At 38.6% G+C, this 27,405-nt stretch overlaps 1 protein-coding gene across 3 annotated transcripts in view; it reads left to right on the top strand.

Annotated features, from left to right (window-relative positions):
* Positions 1-27,405, top strand: part of KDM5A (lysine demethylase 5A) — a 115,962-nt gene that overhangs the window by 18,663 nt on the left and 69,894 nt on the right. For 2 of the 3 annotated variants that reach the window (XM_079773953.1, XM_079773951.1), the window contains exons 4-10: positions 819-989; positions 3,164-3,298; positions 13,241-13,346; positions 14,486-14,577; positions 15,168-15,326; positions 18,728-18,847; positions 19,761-19,919. In XM_079773953.1, coding sequence (XP_079630079.1) covers positions 819-989; positions 3,164-3,298; positions 13,241-13,346; positions 14,486-14,577; positions 15,168-15,326; positions 18,728-18,847; positions 19,761-19,919 — 942 coding nt within the window. The remainder of the gene's footprint in view (positions 1-818; positions 990-3,163; positions 3,299-13,240; positions 13,347-14,485; positions 14,578-15,167; positions 15,327-18,727; positions 18,848-19,760; positions 19,920-27,405) is intronic. The other variant, XM_079773952.1, reaches the window with a different exon arrangement.

The raw sequence follows: 27,405 nt of genomic DNA, 5'->3' as shown, positions 1-27,405 counted from the left end.
ATGCTACATTTCAGTAAATCTAATATTATAATCCGATCTTTCCATGTTATTCCTTTATAATCTTCCATGTAAAACTTCTCTCCTTTTGAAAAATCATAGTCTCTTCTTCAAAATATCCTCTGAATCCATTTGCTTGACATTTTTATTAAAATTTAAAATTTATTTGGTACATTTTCTAATTTCAGGGATTATGTTTCTATATAATATTTATTCTCATGTCTATTTTTGGTCTGTATTTAACTCTTATATTTTGAGGTCCTTGAGGATAAGGAGTACATATATGTGCTTAGTTTTCTCAAGGTATATAATATACAAAGTGTAAATTCATTAAATGTTTTTGAATGCCTGGTTCATTTAAGGTAGGTACAATAACATTAATTAAATAATAAAGTTTAAAACTTCCAAAAATAATCTTCTCATTCCATACTTTAAATGTTGACAAGTTTTAGTTTTGCCAAATATATTTTTTTAAATATATTTTATTGATTTTTCACAGAGAGGAAGGGAGAGGGATAGAGAGCTAGAAACATCGATGAGAGAGAAACATCGACCAGCTGCCTCCTGCACACCCCCCACCAGGGGATGTGCCCGCAACCAATGTACATGCCCTTGACCGGAATCGAACCTGGGACCTTCCAGTCCGCAGACCGACGCTTTATCCACTGAGCCAAACCGGTGTCGGCAGTTTTGCCAAATATTTATTGAAAGGGAATTTGAACTCTAGGCTCAGAATAATTTTTGTATTTAGCAAGTATGATGTAGAGTCAGAGTACACGAATCTACTTTCTTTCCCTAAATAATTTTTATTTTCTTTTCAGATTGTTGCCAGCAAAGGAGGTTTTGAAATGGTCACAAAAGAAAAGAAATGGTCTAAAGTGGGTAGCCGCTTGGGATATCTCCCAGGAAAAGGAACTGGGTCTCTTTTGAAGTCACACTATGAAAGAATTCTCTACCCATATGAGCTTTTCCAGTCTGGTGTCAGCCTTATGGTGAGATGCATAACTTTATTTATTTTTTTTTTTGAGTAGATAAAGCCAGTCTGCTATGTACAAACTTTAGACTGTGTTCACCATAAGTTAGCAGTTGACTGTGCATAGAAAGTTGAAAAAGATTTCTCCATGTACCAGGATTTTGGGGAGCAAGGTGTAGTTTAAAAATCAGCTAATGGGAATGAGGGCTGTTTTTCTTATTTAAAATAAAGTCCGTTACACTTTTTGAAAATTTCTCTTTTTTAAAAAAAAAATTTTTTTTTTATTGATTTCAGAGAGCAAGGGAGAGGGAGAGAGAGAGATTGAAATATCAATGATGAGAGAGACTCATGGCTACCTCCTGTAGGCCCCTTACTGGGGATTGAGCACGCAACCCGGGCATGTGCTCTGACTAGGAATCGAACCCGGGACCCTTCAGTCCTGAGGCTGATTCTCTATCCACTGAGCCAAACCGGCTAGGACAAATTCCTCCTCTTTGTTTTATGTATTTTTTAACAGCTTTATTGAGGTGTAATTTACATATCATAGAATTCACTCATTGTAGGTACTCAGTAAGCTTTAATGAATTATACAGCACAATCTAGTTTTAGAACACTTCCATCAGCCCAAAAAGTTCCTTTGTGTTCATTTATAGTTGGTTCCTGCTTCTACCTCCAAACCTAAGACAATTCCTGACCTATTTTTTGACTCTATAGTTTTGCCTTTTGTAGAAATTTCACCTAGATGGCATCATACAATATGATTTTGTGTTTGGCTTCTTTCACTTAGACTAATGTTTTTAAGGTTCATCCATGCTTTAGCATGTATTAGTACTTCATTTCTTTTTATGGTTGAATGATAGATGGTTATACCACATTTGTTTATCCATGTACTAGTTGATGGACAGTTGGGTTCTTTCCAGTTTATGGTTATTATGAATAATGCTGTGAAATCAAGTACAAGTCTTTATGTGGACATATGTTTTCATTTCTCTTGGGTGGATATCTAGGAATGGAATTGCTGGGTTATATGGTAAGTTTATGTTTAACTTTTTAAGAAACCGCCAAACAGTTTTCCAAAGTGGCTGAACCATTTTACATTCGCACCAGTAATGTAGAGGCTTCCAGTTTCTCCATGTCTTTGCCAGCAGTTGGTATTGTCAGTTTTTTTGCTTATAGCCATTTTAGTGGGTGTGTAGTGGTATCTTGTGATTTTCATTTTCATTTCTCTAATGACTAATAGTGTTCTGCATCTGTATATTTTCCTTTATGAAGTGTCTGTTGAGATATTTTTTATTGGGTTGTTTCTCATCTTATACTTGTTCTGAGTTCTAGATACAAGTTCTTTTTCAGAAAATGATTTTACAAATATTTTATTGTCGTCTGTAGTTTATCTTTTCATTTTATAATGGTGTCTATTTGAAGAGTAATTTGTCAACTTTTTTCTCTCCCTGTTTGTGGATGGTATTTCTGTTATAACTAAGAAATCTTTTCTTGACCCAAGACCACAAAGATTTTCTTCTTTATTTTCATCTAGACTTACTAGTTTTAGCCTTTTGTTGAGGTCTTTGATCCATTTTGAATTCTTTTTGTTTACAGTATAAGGTAAAGGTATATACGTTTTTTTGATTGGCACCGGGTGTATGAATATCGAGTTGTACTAGCACCATTTGTTTAAAAGACTACCCTTTACCCATTGATTTCCTTTGGCACCTTTGTTGAAAATCAATTGACTTTAAATATGTGGGTTTATTTCTGGTCTCTGTTTTGTTCTTTGATCTATTTGTTTACCCTAACACCAATACTATGTTGTCTTGAGTACTAAAGCTTTTTAGTACATTCTTTTTACATTTTCTTTTCTTTTTTATTGAATTTATTGGATGACATTGGTTATTAAAATTTATGGTAAATTTTGATACCTAGTAGTGTAAGTCCTCAAACTTTGTTCCTTTTTTCCATGATTTCTAAACACTTTGCATTTCCAGATAAATTTTAGGATCAGCTTCTCAATTTCTACAAAAGCCTGCTAGAATTTGAATAGAGATTATCTTAAATCTATAGATCAATTTGGTGGGAGAATTGTCAACTTGTTTCATGTAGTATTAGGGATTTATTGGAAATTTACTATTTTTCTTGAGTCTCAAATCGGATCTTTTATCAGTGAATCTGCTCTCTTTCTGTGCTCTGATTCTTTAGGGTGTACAAATGCCTAATTTAGATCTTAAGGAAAAAGTGGAGCCTGAGGTTCTTGGCACTGAAGTCCAAACTTCCCCAGAGCCGGGCACAAGAATGAATATTCTGCCAAAGAGAACAAGACGTGTCAAGTCTCAGGTATCCATTTCCATGGGCCATTTTTAACAGGAATTTTAAATGCATAACGGTGCATCTGGTTATGGGAGGTCATTCAAATATTGTTATTCATTAAAATTTAAATAGACCTATCTTTAAATTACTTTTGAGATGAATGGGGAAGAAATTATAAAATTCAGTCTGATTTGATTTTTGGTAATTTTTGAATAGTTTTGGACAGGATGGCAAATCAGAGGGTGACTCTGGATATTGTAGGGTCAATTTTCCAGACATGCTGATGATGGTTAGCAGAAATGAGAGGAGTAGGAAAGAGTGGTCTTGTATTTCACTTGTCATTCCTTTAAGAACCAGAATATAAGTTTCTTAGTGTCTTGATCATTCCAGTGTAACTTCTATACTGTTCTTGTAACCTAAAATAATTTCAAAGCCTAATGGATGCATCAGAGAAGTGCCCTAATTTCTTTTGGTCTGCTCTTCCTTACTATTCCCATTTCTCGGTGGTCCCAAAAGTTGTATGTTTTTTTAGAATTCTCACCCGAGGATATGTTTTTATTGATTTTTAGAGAAAGAGCAAGGGAGAAACATTGATTGGTTGCCTCCTGTATGCGCTCCAACCGGGGATCAAACCCGCAATCTAGGTATGTGCCCCGACTGGGAATCGAGCCAACTGGCCAGAGCCCCAGAGTTGTCTTTTTTAAGGTTTTTGTTAAAGACAAGTCAGTAAGCTGGGACAGTGAGGTACCCTTAGAACTCTTGAGATGTGGTCCATTTAAATTAAACATAAAAGTAGATCAAAATACAGCTTACCTGGATCTAATCATTGACTTGAACATATCTAAAAAATAATGTGTTGAAAGGATAGGAATGGTTTACACTGAAAGCGGGAATCAGAAGGAAGATAGGTCACGACAAGAGACACTGTGTCAAGAGACACTATCTAGGTGGTAAGGAGTCTTGTCACTGTAGAGGCAGGCTAGTGATACTTTATCCTGCTTTTTTAGAGCTCAGGGGACATCTCTCTTTCATACCATGTCTCCTTCCATTGTTCTGAGTTTATGCTTATTAAATAACCTCCTGATGTAATCAATTAAGTGTCTTGGGTATTTTGATAGTAGAAAGATAGTTGTCTTGGATGGGAATATGAATTAAATGGAAATTTGTTGGAAGGTGATAGCCCCATTATAGATTAGTAAACTCTGGTTTAGTAATTAAGTGATTTTTATTGCTATGATTGATAGCAGAAGTTCTGATCACTTTGGGGTCCTGATTTATTTTAAGATCTGAAACACTTAAAGAGTAATCTTGTTATCATGATGACTCAACTCTGAAGAGTTGCCCCCGGTGGCTCTGCCCATCTAATCAATTGCCAGCTTGTGATGAAATCCCTTTTGATATTTCTTCTAAAACCATGAAAAAGTTCTGCTTACTTTTAAAATGCCTTTCTTGATATAAGATAGGGACTACATAGAATGCTTTTACCCATTGTAATAATTGTCATTAGAGTCACATTGGTTGATACCAGGTGGAAACTAGAACCAGTTCAGGGTTTGCAATTAAGAATTTCTTAAAATAATTTATTATTACTGCTAGAGGCCCGGTGCACGAATTTGTGCACAGGTGGGGTCCAGCTGGTCTGCCCCGATTGGCATGGGGGGGCCCGATCAGGGGTGGGGCCGGCTGGGGGGAGGGGCCGCAGGCGGTTGGTGGGCTGGCCCCACCCCCTGGTTGAACTACCTGTCGAACTCCTGGTTGAGGGGACAATTTGCATATTAGCCTTTTGTTATATACTGGAGGCCTGGTGCACAAAATTCTTGCACAGTGTGGGTGGGGGGGGTCCTTCAGCCTGGCCTGCACCCTCTCCAATCCGGGACCCCTCGAGGGATGTCCACAGGGATCGGGCCTAAACCGGCAGTCGGACATGCCTCTAGCAATCCGGGACTGCTGGCTCCTAACTGCTCACCTGCCTGACCGTCCCTAACCACCTCTGCCTGCGTGATCGCCCCTAACTGCCTCTGCCTCGGCCCCGCACCCGGGATCCAGGATTCCCTCTTCTGGCCGGCTGCAGGCACCTGGGACCCGAGCTTCCCTTCCTCTGGCTGGCCACAGGCACCCAGGACCTGGACCGGCTTCACCCGGGAAGTCCACAGCCACAGGGGACCATGGGTGGGCGACTTCGCCCAGGCCAGCTGCAGGCGCCCGGGACCGCGGGGCGGGTGGCTTTTCTCCGTCTCCTGGGCTGCTGGCGCTGGCACCTGGGACCGCGGGCGGGCGGCTTTGCCCGGCCTGGCTTTGTCAGGAAGGACGTCTGGAAGGTCGTCTGGAAGATGTCTGGTCTAATTAGCATACTACCCTTTTATTAGTATAGAGGATATTGTCAGTCTGCCTCATATCTAGTTTTCTTTCTCAGTAAGAAAGAAAAAGGCTTTCTGATAGAACTCTTAACTCCTTGCTCCATGCACAAAACTGTTGGTATTTATTTTTAATCTTTGCCTGTCTGTATGGGCAAAGTGTACCTTTCTCTCTAAGGATATTCTACTTCCATTCTTTTTAGCTTTTTTTAGTGATTTCAGTATATCAGTCGTGAATTCTTTCTCTTCTGCCTCCTTGTCTGCTATATATGTGTTCAAATCTCTATCATCTTAAAAACAAAAACTGTCTTTGTAGATAGTGCTTTACTTATTGACTCTTCAGGGACAAGTTTCTTGAAAAAATAGTGTATATTGTTTCACTTTCCTCAATATCTGTTTAATTTTTATATTTTGTAATTGATTGACTTGAGCCAAGTAAGTTTGCTGAAACTGCACTGTCCAAGTTACCACTGAGTTAGTAATTGTCAAATGCAGAGGCCTGTTTTCATTTCTTATTCTACTTCATCTCTGGTCATGTATACATTTAATATGGTAGTTGATTCCTCTCCTTGAAATTTGATTAATTTTATTTTTCTTTGACTTCTGTGACACCTCTTGGTTTTCCTCTTCACTCTGATCACTTTTCAGTTATCTTTGTAATATCTTCTCTGCCCTCCCTTTTTTGGCGGGGGGTTAATCCTCACTTGAGGATACTTTTTCTATTGCTTTTCAGAGACAGTGGAAGGGAGGGAGGGAGGGAGAGAGGAGGAGGAGGAGGAGAAGGAGAGAGAGAGAGAGAGAGAGAGAGAGAGAGAGAGAGAGAGAGAGAAAGAGCGCTCTCTCGAAACAAACAACATCCATCTGAGAGAGACACATCGACTGGTTGCCTCCGGGGTGGGGAGTGAACCTGCAACGTAGGTAGGAATGTGCCCTTGATTGGGGAATCGAACCCATGACCCTTTGGTGCACCAGCTAATGCTCTAACTACTTAGCACACTGGCTAGGGCTTCTCTCTTTGCTCTTTACATGCTATTTTTAGTCCTTTCCTAGCTTGATTCTCCCATGTGATCTCATCTGCCCTGTGATTTCAATTAACACCTATACACTGAGGAATCCTGAATATGTCTCGAGGGTGTGTGTGCACATGTGCGTGTGTGTGTGTGTGCCCGCACACGTGTGTACGTGTGTACATGTGCTCCTTGTTGACCACAGCTCAGGTATGCTAAATTCAGTACATCTCAAACATTATCATCTTTTCTAAATCTGTTTTTTCTTTAATATTTTCTATCCTGGTGACATTGATAAGCACAGTCATCCAGTAGTCTCTCAAACGAGAAACAAATTATGAAAGTTATCTTACTCCCCTTTCTTACCTCTATCACATCACTTGCCATACTCTAATTGTTGTTGTTGTTTTTAATCCTCACCTGAGGATATTTTTTTCCATGGATATTTTTCCCATTGATTTTTTAGAGAAAATGGAAGGGAGGGAGTGGGAGGAAGAGAGAGAGAGAAACATCAATGTGAGAGAGACCCATGGATTTGTTGCAACCCAGGTGTGAGCCCTTCACCAGGAATCGAATTGAACTGAGATCCTTTGGTATGCAGACTGGTGGTCTAACCACTGAACAACCAGCCAGGTCTATACTCTAATTGTTTTTTCATCTGTGACTCTAGAGCAAGCATGTCAAACTCAAAGGCTAACATGGGCCAAATAAACAAGGTTTAAGTTTATGTGGGCTGCAAAAAACCAAAAACTTCACTTTCCATAGAAATGTAGGTTTATTTCGATAGAGACATGCTGAATTCAAAGGGCTGAAATAAATGAGTAATTGTTACCATAAAATGATAGAACACTTTAATAAAAATTAATTTTTTTCTTGAACGTTAACTTACCAGACACTGAATAACTGCATAAATTAATAAGTGTAACGCAAATAAACCTATTTATCTTATTCTCCAAAAGCGAAATATTTCCTGTTGCACACTCCAAACAAATAAGTCCAAGACTAATGACGTGGCAATCGGCTGCTAAAATATTCACTGTTAGGATTAGTGGAGAGAAATGGTGCGCCTTCGCATAAGGTGCTCAAGGGAAATGAATGCAACACGATTATAGTAATCAAACATTAGTGAATGTTGTAGTTTGTTATTAATAATTACGTATAGCAGGATATTGTAAAAATTAAGTTACAAAAATTTAAAAAAATATATTTTATTGATTTTTTTTAGAGAGGAAGGGATAGAGAGTTAGAAATATCGATGAGAGAGAAACATTGATCACCTGCCTCCTGCACACCCCTACTGGGGATGTGCCTACAACCAAGGTACTTGCCCTTGACCGGAATTGAACCTGGGATCCTTCAGGCCGACACTCTATCCACTGAGCCAAACCGGTTAGGGCCAAAATTTTTATTAAAATGTTTCTTTCATGCTGTTATATTGGCTGGGCCCCAAAAGTATTTGTTGTGGGCCGTGAGTTTGACATGCTTGCTCTACGTGTGTTACTTGAAAGCTGAAATTACTATTTGTCTTACCAAGAATTAGCAAATTATTATTTTTTAAAAAATACTTTTATTTCAGAGAGGAAGGGAGAGGGAGAGATAGAAACATCAATGATGAGAGAGAATCATTGATTGGCTGCCTCCTGTACGCCGCCCACTGGGGCTCGAGCCCGCAACCCCAGCATGTGCCCTTGACTGGAATTGAACTCAGGACCCTTCAGTCCCCAGCCGATTGCTCTATCCAGTGAGCCAAACTGGCTAGGGCAAGAATTAGCAAGTTCTTAACACCTTTACACAGGAGAATGAAGCCCTTTATGCCAATAAGTTCCATTATTGGTGACACTAAGTTTGAGCCAGATTTCTCCATTTAAAAGTGCTTATTCTCTTTATAATAAAAAGAGTAAATCATGAGAAGGTGTGAATGACCTCTTTTCCAGTTATGATTTATCCAATAATCTTAACATTCATTGATAATCTTTGCTTGAATTAGTTACTATATTGGTGGTTGCAAAATGGATGGTTTTCTAGTTCTGTCATTCCTTGTATATTTATTATCCTTTTTCTTTAAAGAACAACCCATACTTTTTCTTGAGCTATGTTTTTCATACAGTAAAATGTATATATTAAATCTACATTTTGAGAATTTTTATACCTTTGGAACCATGACTGTCCCTCTTTTATATCACTGTAGGTCATGATTTTTTTTGATACATGTCTTATATTATAACCTTTTATTTGTTTTATAAAAATAAATATTTTCCGCCCTGACCAGTTTGGCTCAGTGAATAGAGCGTCGGCCTGCGGACTGAAGGGTCCCAGGTTCGATTCCGGTCAAGGGCATGTACCTTGGTTGCGGGCACATCCCCAATGGGGGGTGTGCAGGAGGCAGCTAATTGATGTTTCTCTCTCATCAATGTTTCTAACTCTCCCTGTCCCTTTCTCTCTGTAAAAAATCAATAAAATATATTTAAAAAAATATTTTTCTTGATTTTAGAGAGGGAGGGAGAGGGGGAGAGAGAGATAAAAACATTAGTGATGAAAGAGAATCATTGATTGGCCACCTCCTGCATACCTCCCTCTCCCCAACCCCCCCACTGGGGATCGAGCCCAAAACCCAGGCATGTGCCCTGACCGGGAATGGAACCGTGACCTCCTAATTCACAGGTTGACGCTCAATCACTGAGCCACACTAGTTGGGCCCTTTTATATCTTGTTTCAAATTTGGCTAATGGGAGCATCTTTAAGCTGATTCATGATGTCCTTTTGACCATGTTTCCATCTGTTTTTGAGCACTTATTTAAGCACAGAAAAGGCTGGTCTTCTTGCCAGCTTTAGACCTGGAATCAGCCATTTATCCAAAGGATCCTGTGTAATTTTATTGGGAAATGGTATTTAGAAACCAAAATCTGAGCACAAAGTGTGTTTGTTCCTACTAGGATACGTTATTTATAGGCTCTTTTAGTGGTCAGGGCTGGGAAGTAAATTTTAAAGACATTGTGACTTTATATTTTTAGTTCATACTGATAATTCCACTTCTAATCTAATATCACAGAGTTCTTTTGGTTTTTGTTGTAGTTCTTTTCCTAGCATTTTCCGTTGGTAATTTAATTCTTTTATTTTTATTCTTTTGTTTTGATTGATATGTTTAAGACTATAAAGTTCCCTGTGATCACTGCTTTAATTTGTTCCAGAGATTCTGATATATAGCCTTTTCATTATCATTTAAAAAAGTTGTCATTTTTTTCATAGAAAGTTAAATTCCAGGTGGAAGGGCCTTTCGATTTTAATTTTGTTATTTCAATTGTTTTATTCCAAGAAGATCAGGTAATTTTTTTTTTTAATTTCTGCTTTTTGGAACTGTATTGCCTATCCATAAAGATTGTTGTTAGGATTAACTGAGTAAAATATTTTGATATGGCACATACTGCTAGCTTTTATTATTATGTACTAGAGGCCCGGTGCATGAAAATTCATGCACTGGCGGGGTGGTCCCTCAGCCCGGCCTGCCCCCTCTCACAGTCCGGGAGCCCTCAGGGGCAGGAGGCCACCTGGCAATCAGGGGAAGGCGATGCCCCATGACACCTCTGCTGCTGCCACTGCTGGCAGTGAAAGCCTCGGCCGGCCCTGGTTACCTGAGTCTCAGGCAGCCGCCATCTGAGGCTTGCCGGCCCTGGGCGGCTGGGGGGCTGAGGGGACTGGGCGCCACCATCTTGTGGCTGTGGGCACCGCCATCTTTGAGGGTGTGACAGTAAATTAGCTTATTGCCTCCTTATTGGCTATGGGAACTGCCAGCTTTGCGATGGTGTGACAGTCAATTAGCATATTTCCTCTTTATTAGATAGGATACTTTGCTTTAGTAGGGGTAAAGGATGTGTAGTGTTGTATTTAACATTGGATTAACTGTATAAGCTGATAAGTATAACCAAATCAGTTTACTAAAGTTAAAAGATAAATTTTGGAAATGCCATTTGTTTGGTTTGATTCTTATATGATCCTTTATTAGTCTGATCTGCATATGACAGCTGTTGTGTAGCCATAGATTTATAAAGGAGTCTGTAGTATATCCTGGTTTATTTTTTATTAGATAAGTATATTTTAATTAATTAATTAATTACCTAATACTTGCAGTTTATTTTACAGAAAAGTTTTTTTAAGAGTGAGATTATCTTTTTTAAAAATTATTTGTTTAAAGTATTATGTATGTCTCCTTTTCCCCCCATTGGCCTCTCCCTGGTCGTTGTCCCCCCCAACTCCCCAAGCACATGCCGTCATTGTGTCCAGGGGTTCTGCTTATATGCATGCATACAAGTCCTTTGGTTGATCCCCCCCCCACACCTTCCCTCTGAGGGTGGATGGTCTGTTCGATGCTTCTCTGTCTCTGGATCTATTTTAGTTCATCAGTTTATGTTCCTTATATTCCACAAATGAGTGGGATCATGTGATATTTAAATATTTATTTTTTATTGATTTTAGAGAGGAAGGGAGAGGGAGAGAGAGATAGAAACATCAATGATGAGAGAGAACCATTGATTGGCTGCCTCCTGCACACCCCCCACTGGGGATTGAACCCCCAACTCGGGCATGTGCCCTGAGCAGGAATTGAACCTTAACCTCCTGGTTCATAGGTCAACACTCAACCATTGAACCATGCCGGCTGACCTTGACTAAGTATATTTTAAATTAATTTTGATTATTTACTTAGTGTCCATTCAGAGATTATGGCTCATCTAAATTCAAGGTGTAACGGCAGTGTTGCCAGGATGCTCTCCTTCAAGTACTAGAATACCAAACGATAGTAGCTTAAACTTTAAAAACACAGTTTTCACATAAGGACATATTTCTCATATAATATTTTCAGAGATATAGGTAGTTCTAGGATTGATAACAGCAACTGCCCATTATCTTCAAGGGCCCAGCCTCTTTCCATCTTTCTGCTTTGCTTTCTTCAGTGTATGGATGATATATCTCCTCCTGATTGCAGTGTGGCTGCTGTATAGTCCAGCACCATGCTTTCACCAGCCTGAGTCTCCTAGCAGTAGGAAAGGAAGTTGGGGCAAAAAGGCTTACTCTTTGAGAAGCTTTCTTTTTTATTAGGAGACTAGAGGCTCGGTGCATGAAATTGTGCACGGGTGGGGTCCCTTGGGGGTGGCCTATGGAGATCTGGCCCCAGCCCGCGCCCCCAGTCTTGTAGCCCCAGCTCGCACTCTCAGCCTCTCAGCCCTGCACCCCGCCTGGCACCCTGCCTTGGCCTGGCGCCGCCCCCTTACTTGCTCCACCATCCCACCTGTGGGACGATTGGTTGGGGCTGGGGGCCGGGCCCCCCACTGACGCCACCTCTGGTCGCCATCTGTGAGCGATTGGCAGGGTGATTTGGCACCTGCTCGCACCCGCCTTGGCCTGGCGCGCCGCCTGCTAACCTGCTCCACCATCCCGCCACAATCCTGCTTTCATCAGGGCTAATCTGGGCCGGCAGCTCCTCCACTGTCGCCTGCTGCCAGCACTGTGTTGCCAACCCCCGCTATGTTCCGTACTGCCCCCTGGTGGTCAGTGCACATCATAGTGAGTGTTTGAACTCCTGGTCTCCTGGTGGAACGACTGCCCGAAGGGACAATTTGTATATTAGGCTTTTATTATATAGGATGAAAATCTTTCCCAGAGGCTTTCAGTAGATTTTCCTTGTCTTGTTGGTTAAACCAAGATAACATTCCCATCCCTAGCTAGGTCATCACCAACAAAGAGAAATGGCATTGACATAATTGGCTTACAACAATTATCTTCATCTGTTGGGGTGGGCATTTTGCTTCCTAATCAAAGTTGGTGTTCATTAGCAAGTTAGAAGTGAGGTTTACTATGGAGTTATTATCTATATTATAACCAGTTATTACCACTACTGTCTGTCTGTGGACAGAACCTAATTGACAACTGTGCTTTTATGAAAGATTTTCTTTTGTGGAAAGGAATCTGGGTGTTGCATAGTGTGTTTTTTAAAAAAATGTATTTTATTGATTTTTTACGGAGAGGAAGGGAGAGGGATAGAGAGTTAGAAACATCGATCAGTTGCCTCCTGCACACCCCCCACTGAGGATGTGCCTGCAACCAAGGTACATGCCCTTGACCGGAATCAAACCTGGGACCCTTGAGTCCGCAGGCCGGCGCTCTATCCACTGAGCCAAACCGGTTAGGGCTTGAATAGTGGTTTTTTTTTTTTTTTAAATATATTTTTATTGATTTTTTACAGAGAGGAAGGGAGAGGGATAGAGAGCTAGAAACATCGATGAGAGAGAAACAACGACCAGCTGCCTCCTGCACACCCCCTACCGGGGATGTGCCCGCAACCAATGTACATGCCCTTGACCAGAATCGAACCTGGGACCTTTCGGTCCGCAGGCCGACGCTCTATCCATTGAGCCAAACCGGTTTCGGCTTGAATAGTGTTTTGATGGAGAGTGCTTAACTGTTGTAATGAGGCAGTGATTGGATTTAGAGAAGAAATTAAATAATTTTTTTCTTCATATTTGAAGAGGACCTTGAAACTTTATTTCTTTGATAAGAAATGATGAATCAGAATAGACAGAATAACTAGACTAACATGTCTTATTTTTTATTTTTAGTCAGAATCTGGAGACGTGAATAGAAACACAGAACTGAAGAAACTTCGAATTTTTGGGGCTGGGCCTAAGGTCGTGGGCCTGGCAATGGGAGCAAAAGATAAAGAAGGTAAAAATCTGTTGCTTGGTCATGAAAAGAAATAAGGTATAACAGTGTGGTTATAGCAAGATTCAAATGATATTTGAATTGCAGTCTGCCTTGGGATTTTCCTAAGACTTGTAAACTTGCAACTTGGTTCCTAGAGAAGTCATTTAAGGTGTGAGGAGCCATATTAGGTTGAATTTTTATAATATTTTGGGAGAGAAATTTTCCTCCTCTATATTTTAATATGTGGTACAGAGATTTATTGTAGTTTCTAAAGGCTAGTTTATGAGAGAATGGTGAAATTAATGGTTCTCACCTGGTGATCTAAGTCTTGTAACTTTTAAATTCAAAGAGAAATAGAGAGTTCTCTGGCCTTTAGTATCAAAATATAGTGGGGAGAACTTATGACTTATATTCTAACTATAATTTTGATATTTTTCTGTAAGTCATGATATATTTTATACTTCTTTGTTTGAGGAAAGCCTGTTAATCTCACCTTAACATGTTTGAAAGTTTTAATTAGTAAAATTACTAATGCAAACATCAAATTCCATCTTTACCTGTAGGTACGTGTCAGTTTTAAAACTCAATTTAACAAAGATTGCATTGGATCTATTTTTAATGTGTAAGAATTTAATGAAATACTATAATCACAAATCATATTAAGTATGCATTTTGTGATATTATTAATTAACTCATAATTCAGAATGTGGACTGAACTCTGGAGGATCACTCTCAAAAAGTTCAGTGTGATAGGACTTAATACATTATAATGTTTTAAGAATTAAGCATTTTGATTATCGTTTCCATTCTTTTAATAATTGTATTACCTGGCAGTGATCATAAAACTAGTCACAAATTAGTCCCTGATAAGTACTTCATATAGTCAGTATAGAATTAGTAGTTAAAATCTCTAGAGTTTGATTGCCTGGATTGGAATCCCAATCTGCCATTGACTGGCTGTGTGATTTTGGGCAAGTTATGTAACTTCTCTGTACTTCAGTTTCTTTATCTTCAATGGGGGATAATAGTTTTTTACCTCATAGTGTTGTGAGATTTTAACTAATTTAAATACTTTTAAAATAATTTTAAATAGTGTCTGGTCCAGAGTAAGCTCTCAACATTAGTTTTTGCTATTATTATATAACTATTTTTATTTTAAGATGAGGTCTCCCGAAGACGAAAAGTTACCAACAGGTCAGACGCATTTAACATGCAAATGAGACAACGGAAAGGAACTCTCTCTGTTAACTTTGTAAGTGTTCTGAGATGTGTCAGGAGGGAAAGGATTTACTTTTATTTAGTTTTGTACTTTTTACCTTGCTCTAGTATCTTAGCATGCCATTTAGTTAATTAATTTGGTTAGAAGAGTTAATGGTGAACCTGAAGTTGCAGCTTTGGTTATGTAATGCTAATCTTACCTTGTTCCATATACATAGACTGTTCCCCTAACTCGTAGACTTGTGAGTAAGAGAATGTATATGAATCTGTAAATCCTTGAGCTGTATTATAGACAGTGCTCAGTATTCATTCTGTAACAGTATTTGTTTATAGGAAGGATGACATGGTATATTTTATTTCTATAAGTTGACTTTCAAGTACCCTAGATTTATAGTCTTTCTTTATTCTAATAACTTAATATACTCTTATTAACTTTCCTATAGAAGCTCAGGAAGTTTAGGACGTTTTATGAAAAGCTAAGAACAGTTATTTAAATATTCAGGATTTAAGTTGTATTTACTTTTTATTGTACATTATTTTGTTTCAATTAAGGAGTTCCTGGTAAAAATTTAATATTACTTATTAAAAGAAAATAGACTTTTATTTTACTTCATTTTTTAACAGGTTGATCTCTATGTTTGTATGTTTTGTGGTCGAGGAAATAATGAAGATAAATTGCTTTTGTGTGATGGATGTGATGACAGCTATCATACATTTTGTTTAATTCCCCCACTACCTGATGTGCCCAAAGGAGATTGGAGGTGTCCTAAATGCGTTGCTGAGGTACAATTTACAGATTTAAAAAAATATATATATATTTTATTGATTTTTTTTTTTACAGAGAGGAAGGGAGAGGGATAGAGAGTTAGAAACATCGATGAGACAGAAACATCAATCATCTGCCTCCTGCACACCCCCTACTGGGGATGTGTCTGCAACCAAGGTACATGCCCTTGACCGGAATCGAACCTGGGACCCTTGAGTCCGCAGGTCGACGCTCCATCCACTGAGCCAAACCGGTTAGGGCTAAGGATTGTTTTTAAACTTAGAAATGCCATTGGGAGAGAAATTTTCAGTAAACACATTCCCCAAAGCTTCTTCCACTCTGTTTTTGTTCTTTACTGTAAACACATTCCCCAAAGCTTCTTCCACTCTGTTTTTGTTCTTTACTGTTTAAAATCTCCAGAATTTTTAAAGAGAGAGATTGAATTGAACTGTAAAAATTGTAATGTGACAGCTTGCTTTGCAAAGTTTTTTTTACTGACTATGGTTTAACAGTTCTGTTTATTGGTGCAAATGAATGAGACTTTTGCTCAGAATTTTCATATTCCTGGAAAACAACAAAAATAAAGAAAGGATGTAGGTTATTTTGTTTTCTATTTTATTTTATTTTATATTTAATTTAATTTTTTATTTTACTTATTTATTTTATTTAATTATTTTTATTTATTTATTTATTTTATTTTATTTTAATCTTTATTTATTTTTTTTAAAATTTCTTTATTGATTAAGGTATCACACATTTGTCCTCGTCCCCCCATTCCCATCCCACACCCCTCCCCACACATGCCCCCACCCCCCTGTTGTCCTTCACCGCTGGCCAGGCTCATATGCCTGCACGCAAGTCCTTTGGTTGATCTCCCCCTTTACCCCCACCCTTCCCTACCCTCCCCCTGAGGCCCGACAGTCCGATCCATGCCTACTTGTTTCTGGGTCTGTTCTTGTTCATCAGTCTATGTTGTTCATTATTTCCCCTAGATGAGTGAGATCATGTGCCATTAGAAATACACTTATAAGAACCGAAAATGAGACAAGCAATAATGGTTATGGTGACAGGCAAATGAATCAGTGTGTAGTGAGTTTCTTTCTGGGCCAACAGTTCCCTCGAGACCCAATTTCAATGTCCAACAGTTCCCCATGCGTACATGTCAGCACCGACATTTCAGTTCTGGATGGTGGACAAATGGTGGCAATGCAGGTCCGACTCTGTCCGGTTTGGTCCTGGGCAATCTGCAGTGATGCACAGCTGCTAACTGCTAGTATGGGAAGGCCACATCAGCGTCTTCCGTCTCTGGACTGCTTCTCTTCTGTCTTCATGGCTGGAGTAGTCCTGTCGATTCCTCTCTTGCTGGAATCCACATGGTCTCGGAGTTGTTTTCTGAAAATATACAAACATATTCTCGACCAAAGGTTAATAAAGGAATATTTTCTATAAATTTGACTGGGGATCCTTTTTCAATTTTTGCCCAAATGATTTTCCTCTGGCTTGTTTTGTCACCTTGTATGTTTTTCATGGGTGTCTTGCTTTTAGCCTTACAATTAATTTTCTAAAGTATTAATTTTCTAGATGTAATTTACTTACAGGATATTTTCCCTTACATGATATTCCTCTACTATCCCCTCCTTTTTTGATTTAAATGTTAGGAGGCTTTTGAAAATTTTATAATGTATTCTTGATGGCTTTTAAATTTTAATTTTTTGCACTATAATATTACTGTTTTAGGTTCATTATATGGTGCACACTTTTATCATGAGATGAAGTACCAATAAAAATTTTAGTTGACTCTTTAGGAACACCTTTTTGTCTGGTACAATTAATTTTTCTAGAATATTCACTTGTTTCAACTAGCCAATTTAAATTTGCCTGAAAACTTGACTACTATTTTACTGTCAAATTTATTACTCTAACAATAATCTTGTTTTACTCTGTAAATATTGGTGGAAGGGATTATTTGCCTTCTTGAGTAGGTCCTGAGCATTCCTGGTGGTAGGCTGGATTCAGATATCGTAAACCCCCTTCCCCACACCATGGGTACAAGGCAACTCAAACATTGTTGAAAGTATTACATAGGTCCCTCTTTTTCCCCCATTGACCCCTTCTAGCCCGCTCCCGTCCCTCGCCCAAGGCTTTTACCACCCTATTATCTGTGTCCATAGGTTATACATATATGCATACAAGTTCTTTGTTTGATCTCTTCCCCACTCACCCACTCTGAGATTCCAGTCTATTCCATGCTTCTTTGTATCTGGATCTATTTTGTTCAGTTTACTTTGTTCATTAGATTCCACATGTGAGTGAGATTATGTGATACTTGTTTTTCTCTGACTGGCTTATTTCGCTTAGTATGATACTATATTTTTCTTCTTATTTATTTTTAAAATTTATATTTTTTCATTGATTTCAGAGAGGCAGGGAGAAGGAGAGAGAGAGAAACATCACTGATGAGACAGAAACATTGATCGGCTGCCTCTTGCATGCCCCCTACTGGGAATTGAGCCCACAACCCGGGCATGTGCCCTTGACTGGAATCAAACCTAGGACTCTTCAGTCCACAGGCAGACGCTCTGTCCAGTGAGCCAAACCAGCTAGGGATATTTTTCTTTTTTAAATTAAAAAACAACAACAACAAAAAAAACCCCATCAGACATGAAACTCCAAAACTTAGGTATTATGCATTCAGTTTTCATACTATCAAATAAACTATTAGCTTGTTTAAATTTTGATTTGATTGTATAAATTTTCTTATTGAAAGATTATAATGATGTCATTGTCATGAAATGCTTAGTCTGTTTACTTATTTTAACAAAATATGATAGGATATTGAAAGAAAGGAGTTGGCTAGATGTATATAGATGTATTCAGAGGTCTTTTATGACATTGAATTATTACTTATATATCTCAAATAGGTTAGAAGATTCAGAAGCAGTTCTACGCTGAGTATTTGTGTGAAGATATTTGTAATGATGATTGATAGTGTGAAAAAAACATTCTTCTAGCTAGATATTCTAACAATCCAGTGGATACACCTTTATCTGTCATCTCCTTCCTCCATGAACATTTATATTCTCTACAGCTAGAGGCACTAATATACTGAGAATGATAGGCATCCCTAGGCTTGATGCAAATGAGTAGTCAGTCCTATTGGTGTTTGTCATAGTGCCACACTCCAAAGTTTAAATGTGTCTTATTTCCAATTTCCCACTGGAAGTCTGCAAAAAATGCAGGAGAGGTTCTAGAACATTGTCTCCTAATTCCATATCGAAAGTAATTAACACTTGTTTTGTTTTGGTTGATTGGATTAGCTTTACCTAGGGAAATGATCAAAGAAGGTAGTATCAGAGAACCATAATACTTTGTTCAGTTCTGTTTCAGTGAGTTAATCTCAGATATTTTTTCTTCCTAGGAATGTAATAAACCTCGAGAAGCCTTTGGATTTGAACAGGCTGTACGAGAGTATACACTTCAGAGCTTTGGAGAGATGGCAGATAATTTTAAGTCTGACTATTTCAATATGCCAGTCCATGTGAGTATCTATATTTAGTCAGTTTGGGAAGGTCTGAAGTCCAAAGCTTTTGGTTTGCTTTCTATTTATGTTATTTTGTAGAAAACAGGGACAGCATGTAAAAGTTGATAGACCACCACATCTAAAGACTAGGGGCCTGGCATCTGTTTCAGTTTCTTTCACTCACTAATGTGGCAGTGTGCACTCACCTGTTAAGAAAAATACTTGATCATAAAATTGTTTACTAGCCCTCTGTGAGTAATCTTTTATAGAAAAGCATGAAGTATGTGGTAGTTGTTGCTTTTGTTTAGTTATTTGTAATATAAGGTCTGCTTCTTTTCCCAGGGAATCTTGGGCTTTTTAAAAAATGTTATTATTGATTTTTAGAGAGAGAGGAAGGGAGAGGAATAGAGAGATAGAAACATCAATGCTGCCTCCTTGCATGAGGCCCCCCCCCCCGGCCCCCGGGGATTGAGGCCGCAACCCAGGTCTGTACCCTGACTGGGAATCGAACTGTGACCTCTTGGTTCCTGAGTTGACGGTCAACCAATGAGCCACATTGGCTAGGCGGGATCTTGGGTTTTTAAAAATCCCTGTAAAAAAATTTGCCAAAGCTCTTAAAATTAAGCCTTGATTTTTGTTTTTCCTTTTTCCTCTTAGATGTCTTAGGTCATCTTTAGTCTTCTTAGGAAGCAGCTTGCAAAAAAAGGCAGTTCAAGTTCACTATGTTTTTCTGGACATTTAAGTTGTCTTTTGTTTTTCCCTTATCCTCAGTGGAAAAGGCTAGGACCCAGTGTTTTCAGCTCTTGGACAGAATAAGGTTGTGTTTTTTTTTTATCATGGGTTTGTGTTAAACTTGATCTGTGTATTAATGTTATAGTGGATTCTGGTTATAGTGAGTTAGTAATATATAATCTTTGTTTTCCTTGTGTAGATGGTTCCCACAGAACTAGTAGAAAAGGAATTTTGGCGGCTGGTGAGCAGCATTGAAGAAGATGTTATTGTAGAGTATGGAGCTGATATTTCCTCAAAAGACTTTGGAAGTGGATTTCCTGTAAAGGATGGTCGGAGAAAGATGCTGCCAGAAGAAGAGGTGCATAGCAGATAGTAGTCTAAATTTCTCCTCACCCCTAGCTGATTTAGTCTTTGCATAGTAGAAATCTATGTTTATCATTAATCATAAGGGACCATGTTTGTTTAAAATATTAAATATGAAAGATTTGGACAATATACTCTTCAGTTAAAAAAAATTCAAAGTACCTTTAAATATTATTTAACTTTGCATTTCAAAACCAATTTAAATGCGTGGGTTTGGATTTATGGCCGTCCCGTCCCCTGGATCTCCTAGTGCTCATGCCAGAGTAAATCTGTGGCCTTCAACCATTACCTGACCTTTGCCTGTAGGCTGCTTCTACACAGTAGAAGAAATAAAATAAATAAAAACCAATTTAACTAGTTTAAAACTTCAACCCCATTTAAATAATTTTACCTAGCTCTTTCTGTTTGAAAATCTAGATGGTGATTTAAGATTTTTAAAAAAATTATATTTCATAGATAGGTCTGCAATTTATTTTCCTTCAACACCTGAGGAGATAGGATTTCAAATAGGCATTTCAATTATAACACATAATAAAATCCCATCATATAGGCGATAACCTCTATGTATAAAGCTAAATTAAGATGGTCATTTATTTCTTTTTCTCTTTACTTTTATCCTTGTCACTTTCCCTCATGATTGGCAGTGAGTAGAAGTTTTTAAAAAAATATATATTTTATTGATTTTTTACAGAGAGGAAGGGAGAAGGATAGAGAGTTAGAAACATCGATGAGAGAGAAACATCGATCAGCTGCCTCCTGCACACCTCCTACTGGGGATGTGCCTGCAACCAAGGTATGTGCCCTTGACCGGAATCGAACCTGGGACCTTTCAGTCCGCAAGCCGACGCTCTATCCACTGAGCCAAACCGGTTAGGGTAGAAGTTTTATCTCCTATTAAAAGAGTTATACAGAGTTTTTTTTTGTGTGTGTGTGTGTTTTTTTAAGTTATATTGTGCAGAAGGATTTACAATGAAAAGTATAGCTACTTCAGCTCTCTCTTTTTTTAAAATATATTTTTATTGATTTTATAGAGGAAGGGAGAGGGAGAAAGCGATAGAAATGTCAGTGATGAAAGAGAATCATTGATCAGCTGCCTCCTGTATACCCCCCTCACCCCCCAGGGGATCGACCCCACAACCCAGGCATGTGCCCTGACCGGGAATAGAACTGTGACCTCCTGGTTCATAGGATGAAGTTCAACCACTGAGCCATGCCAGTCAGGCCACTTCAGCTCTCTTAATACTATTTACATGGTATATCTTTTATTTCTTTTACTTTGAGCCGTCTTTCTTGTAGCCAGCATGTGATTGGGTCTTGAAATCTAGTCTGACGTCGTCTTTTGATTGTGGAGTGTTTAGTCCATTTTTCATATAATGTAATTATTGACATGGTTTATTTTTTTTATTTATTTTTTTCACTTTTTTTAATACATATTTTTTCTTCATTGATTAAGGTATTACATATGTGTCCTTATCCCTTCATTGCCCCCCCCAACCCCCCTCGCTCGTGCTTTCACCCCCCTAGTGTCTGTGTCCAGTGGTTATGCTTATATGCATGAATACGAGTCCTTTGGTTGATCTCTCCCCCTTCCCCCTCCCCTCCCCTGCCTTCCCTCAGAGGTTTGATGGTCTGATAGATGCTTCTCTGATTCTGGATCTATTTTTGTGCATCAGTTTATGTTGTTCATTATATTCCACAAATGAGTGACATCATGTGATATTTATCTTTCTCTGACTGGCTTATTTCGCTTAGCATAATGCTCTTCAGGTCCATCCATGCTTTTGCAAATGATAGGAATTCCTTTTTATAGCAGCGTAGTATTCCATTGTGTAGATGTGCCACAGTTTTTTAATCCACTCGTCTGCTGATGGGCACTTAGGCTGTTTCCAAATCTTAGCTATTGTAAATTGTGCTGCTATGAACATAGAGGTGCAATATATCCTTTCTGATAGGTGTTTCTGATTTTCTTGGGGTATAGTCCTAGAAGTGGGATTACTGGGTCAAATGGGAGTTCCATTTTTAGTTTTTTTGAGGAAACTCCATACTGTTCTCCACAGTGGTTGCACCAGTCTGCATTCCCACCAGCAGTGCACGAGGGTTTTTTCTCCACATCCTCGCCAGCACTTGTCATTTGTTGATTTGTTGATGATAGCCATTCTGACAAGTGTGAGATGGTACCTCATTGTCGTTTTGATTTGCATCTCTCGGATGATTAGTGACTTAGAGCATGTTTTCCTATGTCTCTTGGCCTTCTGTATGTCCTCTTTCGAAAAATGTCTATTTAGGTCCTTTGCCTATGTTTTGATTGGATTTTTTATCTTCCTTTTGTTAAGTTGTATGAGATTAAACCCTTTTCGGAGATAACATTGGCAAATATGTTCTTCCACCCAGTGGGCTTTCTTGTTGTTTTGGACATGGTTTATTTATGGTCTGCCATTTTGCTACTTTCTATGTCTGCTGTCTTTTTGTTCCTGTTTCTCCTTTATGAATTTTTTTCAATCTTAAGCAGATATTTTTCATAATACCATTTTAATTCCTTTGGGGTTTTTTGGGCTATATATTTTGAGTTAGTTAGTGATTCTAAGAATTATAATATGTAGCTTTTTTTTCTTTTTAAACTTTATTTGACATCTTTAACTTATCATAGCCTACTTTATGTTCATATTGACCTAACTTTGAAACAGTGTCTCTTCATTTCCTACTCTCTTGTGTGTGTTGTACATTGTATGTACATAGTGTATAAACACAACACAGCAATATAATTATTGCTTTAAACAGCCTTTTTTTAATTGACTTTTTTAGAGAGAGAGAAACATCAATCAGATGCCTCTTGCACATCCCCATTTGGGGATTGAGCCCGCAACCTAGTCATATGCCCTGACCAGGAATCAAACCAGCAACTTTTCTGTGCATGGGACGATGCCCAACCAACTGAGCCATACCAGCCAGGGCTCTTCATTCTTGTGGATCAAAGTTACCATTTCGAGTCATTTTCTTCTGGCCTGGAGGACTACATTCATTTATAGTGCAGGTCTGATAGCAATGAATTCTTGTAGTCTTTGCTTATCTGGGAATGTCTTTATTGAGTCTTCTTTTGTTTTTCAAGAGCAAATGCTTTTCAATTTGTTTTTGCCTTTGGTCAATTTATAGTGCCTTGAAATGGTTATTTTGATAATTTTCTCCAAATTTATCCTTATTTTCTGTGAAGAGGAATTGCCCAACCTCTTCACATTACCATTGCTGAAAGTCCTTTACAATTAAAAGGTTTCCCTCCTACCCAAATTTACAATTTGACAGAGGAAGGTTCTATTTCATCTTCTAGTATATCCTTCCAGATATAGTGTATCTATACAAGCAGTTATATGTCATGCATACATAATTACACATTCCTTTAAAACAGTACTGGGAGTATACTACTTACACGGTTCTGTACCTGGTAAGGCTTAACTCAGAATTCTGTTTTTGTGTTGAAGGTGAGAATAAGAGAACCCATTTATCACAAAAGGATTGTAAGGACTAATTAGAAAAATGTGTATAAAATCTTCAGATTTTTATACTTATACTAGAGGCCCAGTGCACGAAATTCGTGCACAGAGGGGGGTTGTCACTCAGCCCAGCCTGTACCCTCTCCAATCTGGGATCCCTCTCACAATCCAGGACTGCTGGCTCCCAACTGCTTGCCTGCCTGCCTTCCTGATTGCCCCTAACCGCTTCTGCCTGCCAGCCTGATCACCCCCTAACCACTCCGCTGCCAGCCTGTTTGCCCCCAACTTCCCTCCTCTGCCGGCCTGGTCCCTCTCAACTGCCCTCCCTTGCAGGCCGGGTGCCTCCCAACTGCCCTCTCCTGCTGGCCATCTGTGGTGGCCATCTTGTGTCCACATGGGGGCAGAATCTTTGACCACATGGGGGCAGCTATATTGTGTGTTGCAGTGATGATCAATCTGCATATTACTCTTTTATTAGATAGGATAGAGGCCTGGTACAGGGGTGGGGGCCAGCAGGTTTGCCCTGAAGGGCGTCCCGGATCAGGTGAGGGTTCCTTTGGGGTGTGGGGCGGCCTGAGCGAGGGGCCTGTGGTGGTTTGCAGGCCGGCCACGCCCCCTGGCAACCCAAGCAGAGGCCCTGGTATCTGGAATTTATTTTCCTTCTACAATTGAAACTTTGTAGCCTGGAGCAGAGCCAAGCCGGCAGCCATTTGTGTTGGGGTTATAATTGAAACTTTGTTGCCTTAAGTGGGTGAGCCCAGCCAGGGTGTTCGGAAAGCTTTGCTTCCCCTGTTGCCGGCGGCAACCCTGGCCTGCTCTCTCAAGCTCCATTCTGCCGCCATTTGTTTGAATTTGTTTACCTTCTATAATTGAAACTTTGTAGCTTGAGTGGAGACTTAGGCCTGGCAAGGGCAGGTGGAAAGCTTGGCTTCCTCTGTTACCTAGGAAACCTTGCTCTCTGTGGCTGTAGCCATCTTGGTTTGGGTTAATTTGCATACTCGCTCTGATGGGATGGTGGGCGTGGCTTGTGGGCGTGGCTTGTGGGTGTGTCAGAGGTATGGTCAATTTGCATATTTGTCTATTATTAGATAGGATTTTATGTCAGTTTGTTACTCTCCTCTGAAAGTGACTCTACTAGAATAATAGATAACTACTAGTTTTTCACCAGGAATTGTACATTTGTGTTGAACTTCTGTATGGGTTAGCTTTTTGATATCTAATAGCATGTGTCTCTGGTATCATAGCTTAGTGGAAAAATACTTTTGAAGTTAATATATTTGTCTTATGAATACAGTGTGTTCTACAAACAGGGTTTCTGAGGAATAAAGATAGCATAGAACTTAAAACCTTGGGAATACTGTTTTCTTCTTATCCTCATTCCATATTAAATTATTGAATCCTGTTAATTCATTTTTCATTAGTTTTTTATAGGATTGGCCTCTTTTCATTCTCACTACTACCATCCTTGTCTTGGTCATATCACATCATGTTGGGATGTTTGCCATGGTCTTATATAATGACCACTCGTGTTGGGGGTTCCCAAGACCATCTCCAGGTTCAGTGATTTTCTAGGAAGACTCATGGCTATGATTTTTTACAGTGAAAAGGGTGCAGAGTAAAATCAGCAAAGGGAAAAGATGTGTGGTCAAAGTCCAGAGAAAACCAGGTATAAGCTTTCAAGAGTCCTCTCTCAATGGAGTCACTCACTTATGTACTTAGTTACTTAAGTATCAGATTGACAAGGAGTGAAGTATTGCCTACCAGGAAGCTCATTAGAAAGTCAGTGCTCAAGGTTTTTATTGGGGGCTGGCGACCTAGGCACCCTCTGCCTAACACATCCCAAAATTCCAGAATCCTGGAAGGAAAGCAAGTGTGCATAAACCACATTGTACAGCCTAGGCTCTGTGAGTCACTCATCAGTGTAGAGGAACTGTTTACCATGCAAGTTTTCAGATGCCAACCAAGGGCCAAACTTGAAGCAAGCCCTTTGAAGGAAAGCAGTCTTAGGTTTGCTATGTTAACTGTTTTTGATTACTGCTTCTTTCAGCGTTCTTATATTTTAATTTTACTTAACATTTTAAGATTTTGATATGTCTTTGGGAATTGATTATCTAAATCTACCTACTTTTGTTTATATTGAAATTTTCTATAATCAAAAGTTTAAAAATGTTTAAGATGCATTGTTCCCCCTTTTGAATGTAAGATTAAATTCAGGGTTCTTAGTTTGAAACTTAAGATTAAAGATCCAATCTTTTTTCTAGTCTTATTTCCTGTATTACTGAGTATGAATATTCTACTGCCCCTTCGTCAGCCAGACCAGTATATTTTGTCTATCTACCTTTAAATCTGATCTATCCTTTCAAATTCTATTCAGGTTCTTCATTTTCCATGAATTTTTCTTAACAATCCAAACCTATGATGATAGTATTTTGGTGTCCTCTGAAGAACTATAGAATTTATTCTTTTGTCTGTATTTGGATTTTAATATATATTGCCCTGTCTTGTCTTGGAACTTTTGTATGTAGGCCTTGTCTCTTCAACTAGATTCATTATTTTTTCAGCCAACCAGCTAATCAACCAACTAAAAACATATTGAATAGTATTTTGGAAAGTCTCTCTCTCTCTCTCTCTCTCTCTCTCTCTCTCTCTCTCTCTCTCTCTCTCTCAAGCATTTTGAGGGTAAGAATCATATCTCTTTATTATTTTTTATTGGAATTCTCATTAAACCTATGTTGAACTTTCTTATTTTATCCTCTGTGATTTTTTTTTTTTTAAATAAGTTTTTATTGATTTTAGAGAAAGAGGAAGAGAGAAGGAGAGACATTTAGAGAAACATCTGTTTGCTGCCTCCTGCAATGCTCCCTTACTGGGGCTTGAGCCCTCTTTCCCCCCATGTGCCCTGACTGGCTATCAAATGGTGACCTTTTGGTGCATGGGACAATGCTCAACCAACTGAGCCACACTGACCAGGGCTTCTCTGACTCTTACTTACACTTTTATAGTTTTAATTTCTGTGTGCTGCATTATGGATGAAATCCTCAAATCTATCTAGTTTACAGATTTTCTCTTCAGCTTTGTCATTGGCTGTTTAACCTCTTACATTGAGGGTTTTATTTTTAAACCCTGTATTATGGAAAGTCTCAGATGTATAAAAGTAAACGTAATAATGCACTTCCTTCCTTCCATCCAGGTTCAACAGTTATCAACCTTCCAGTGGAAGGCAATTGGATTCTGTTATTTGTTTCTATATTCAATTATTGCGATGTCACATATCATATGTCCTCTGGAAAATTCACACTGCATTCCTGCAAGAATGATAGTGAAAAAGGCAAATAATGTCTTAGAATTATTATGAAAATAGTTTGAATCTGTGGATCCCCTGAAATAGTTTTGGGCTCCCTAGATGCAGCTTTGAGAACTGCTCTTCACTAGCATAAGAACTTTTAAGTCTTTATCTCATATGGCTTTAGGGTGGGTGTTTGAAAGTCAGTGCCCAGTGCTTATATTCAGTTAGAAACTTCTATGAAAAGTCAGACAACTGCTTTCTTTTTTCATTCTGGCTTTGCTTCCTTTTGTTATTTCTGGAAACTGGAAATTCTTTTTTCTATTGAATTCATCTATGAAACAAATGTTTTGTTATTATAATTTATCTAATAATCAGAATTTATCAAATTCAGGATTATGTATCTCATTATGACCTCAATATCTGGTACCATTCTAAAAATGTAGTGGTAGACATTTTGGGAGGTTATGCTACTTGGGGATAAAATAGTGACCTATGAAAATTAGTCTCACACTATTTTACTGGTAAGCTGGAGGGAGTAATAAAAAGCCTTGTTTATTTTCTTCAGAATGAACCAGAGTTATCTGAAATAATTAAAAGGAAATCTAAATACCACCTAGAGAGTAAATAGGATTAAATATTTAGGTATATTTAGGTAAATATTAGGTATGTCTTTGTATGAGAGAGCAAAGAGAACAGATTCTGTGGAGTAG

The sequence above is a fragment of the Cnephaeus nilssonii genome (genome assembly GCF_951640355.1).
Source record: "Cnephaeus nilssonii genome assembly, chromosome: 6".
Taxonomy (NCBI): domain Eukaryota; kingdom Metazoa; phylum Chordata; class Mammalia; order Chiroptera; family Vespertilionidae; genus Cnephaeus; species Cnephaeus nilssonii.
This window is presented reverse-complemented; position numbering and strand designations above follow the sequence as displayed.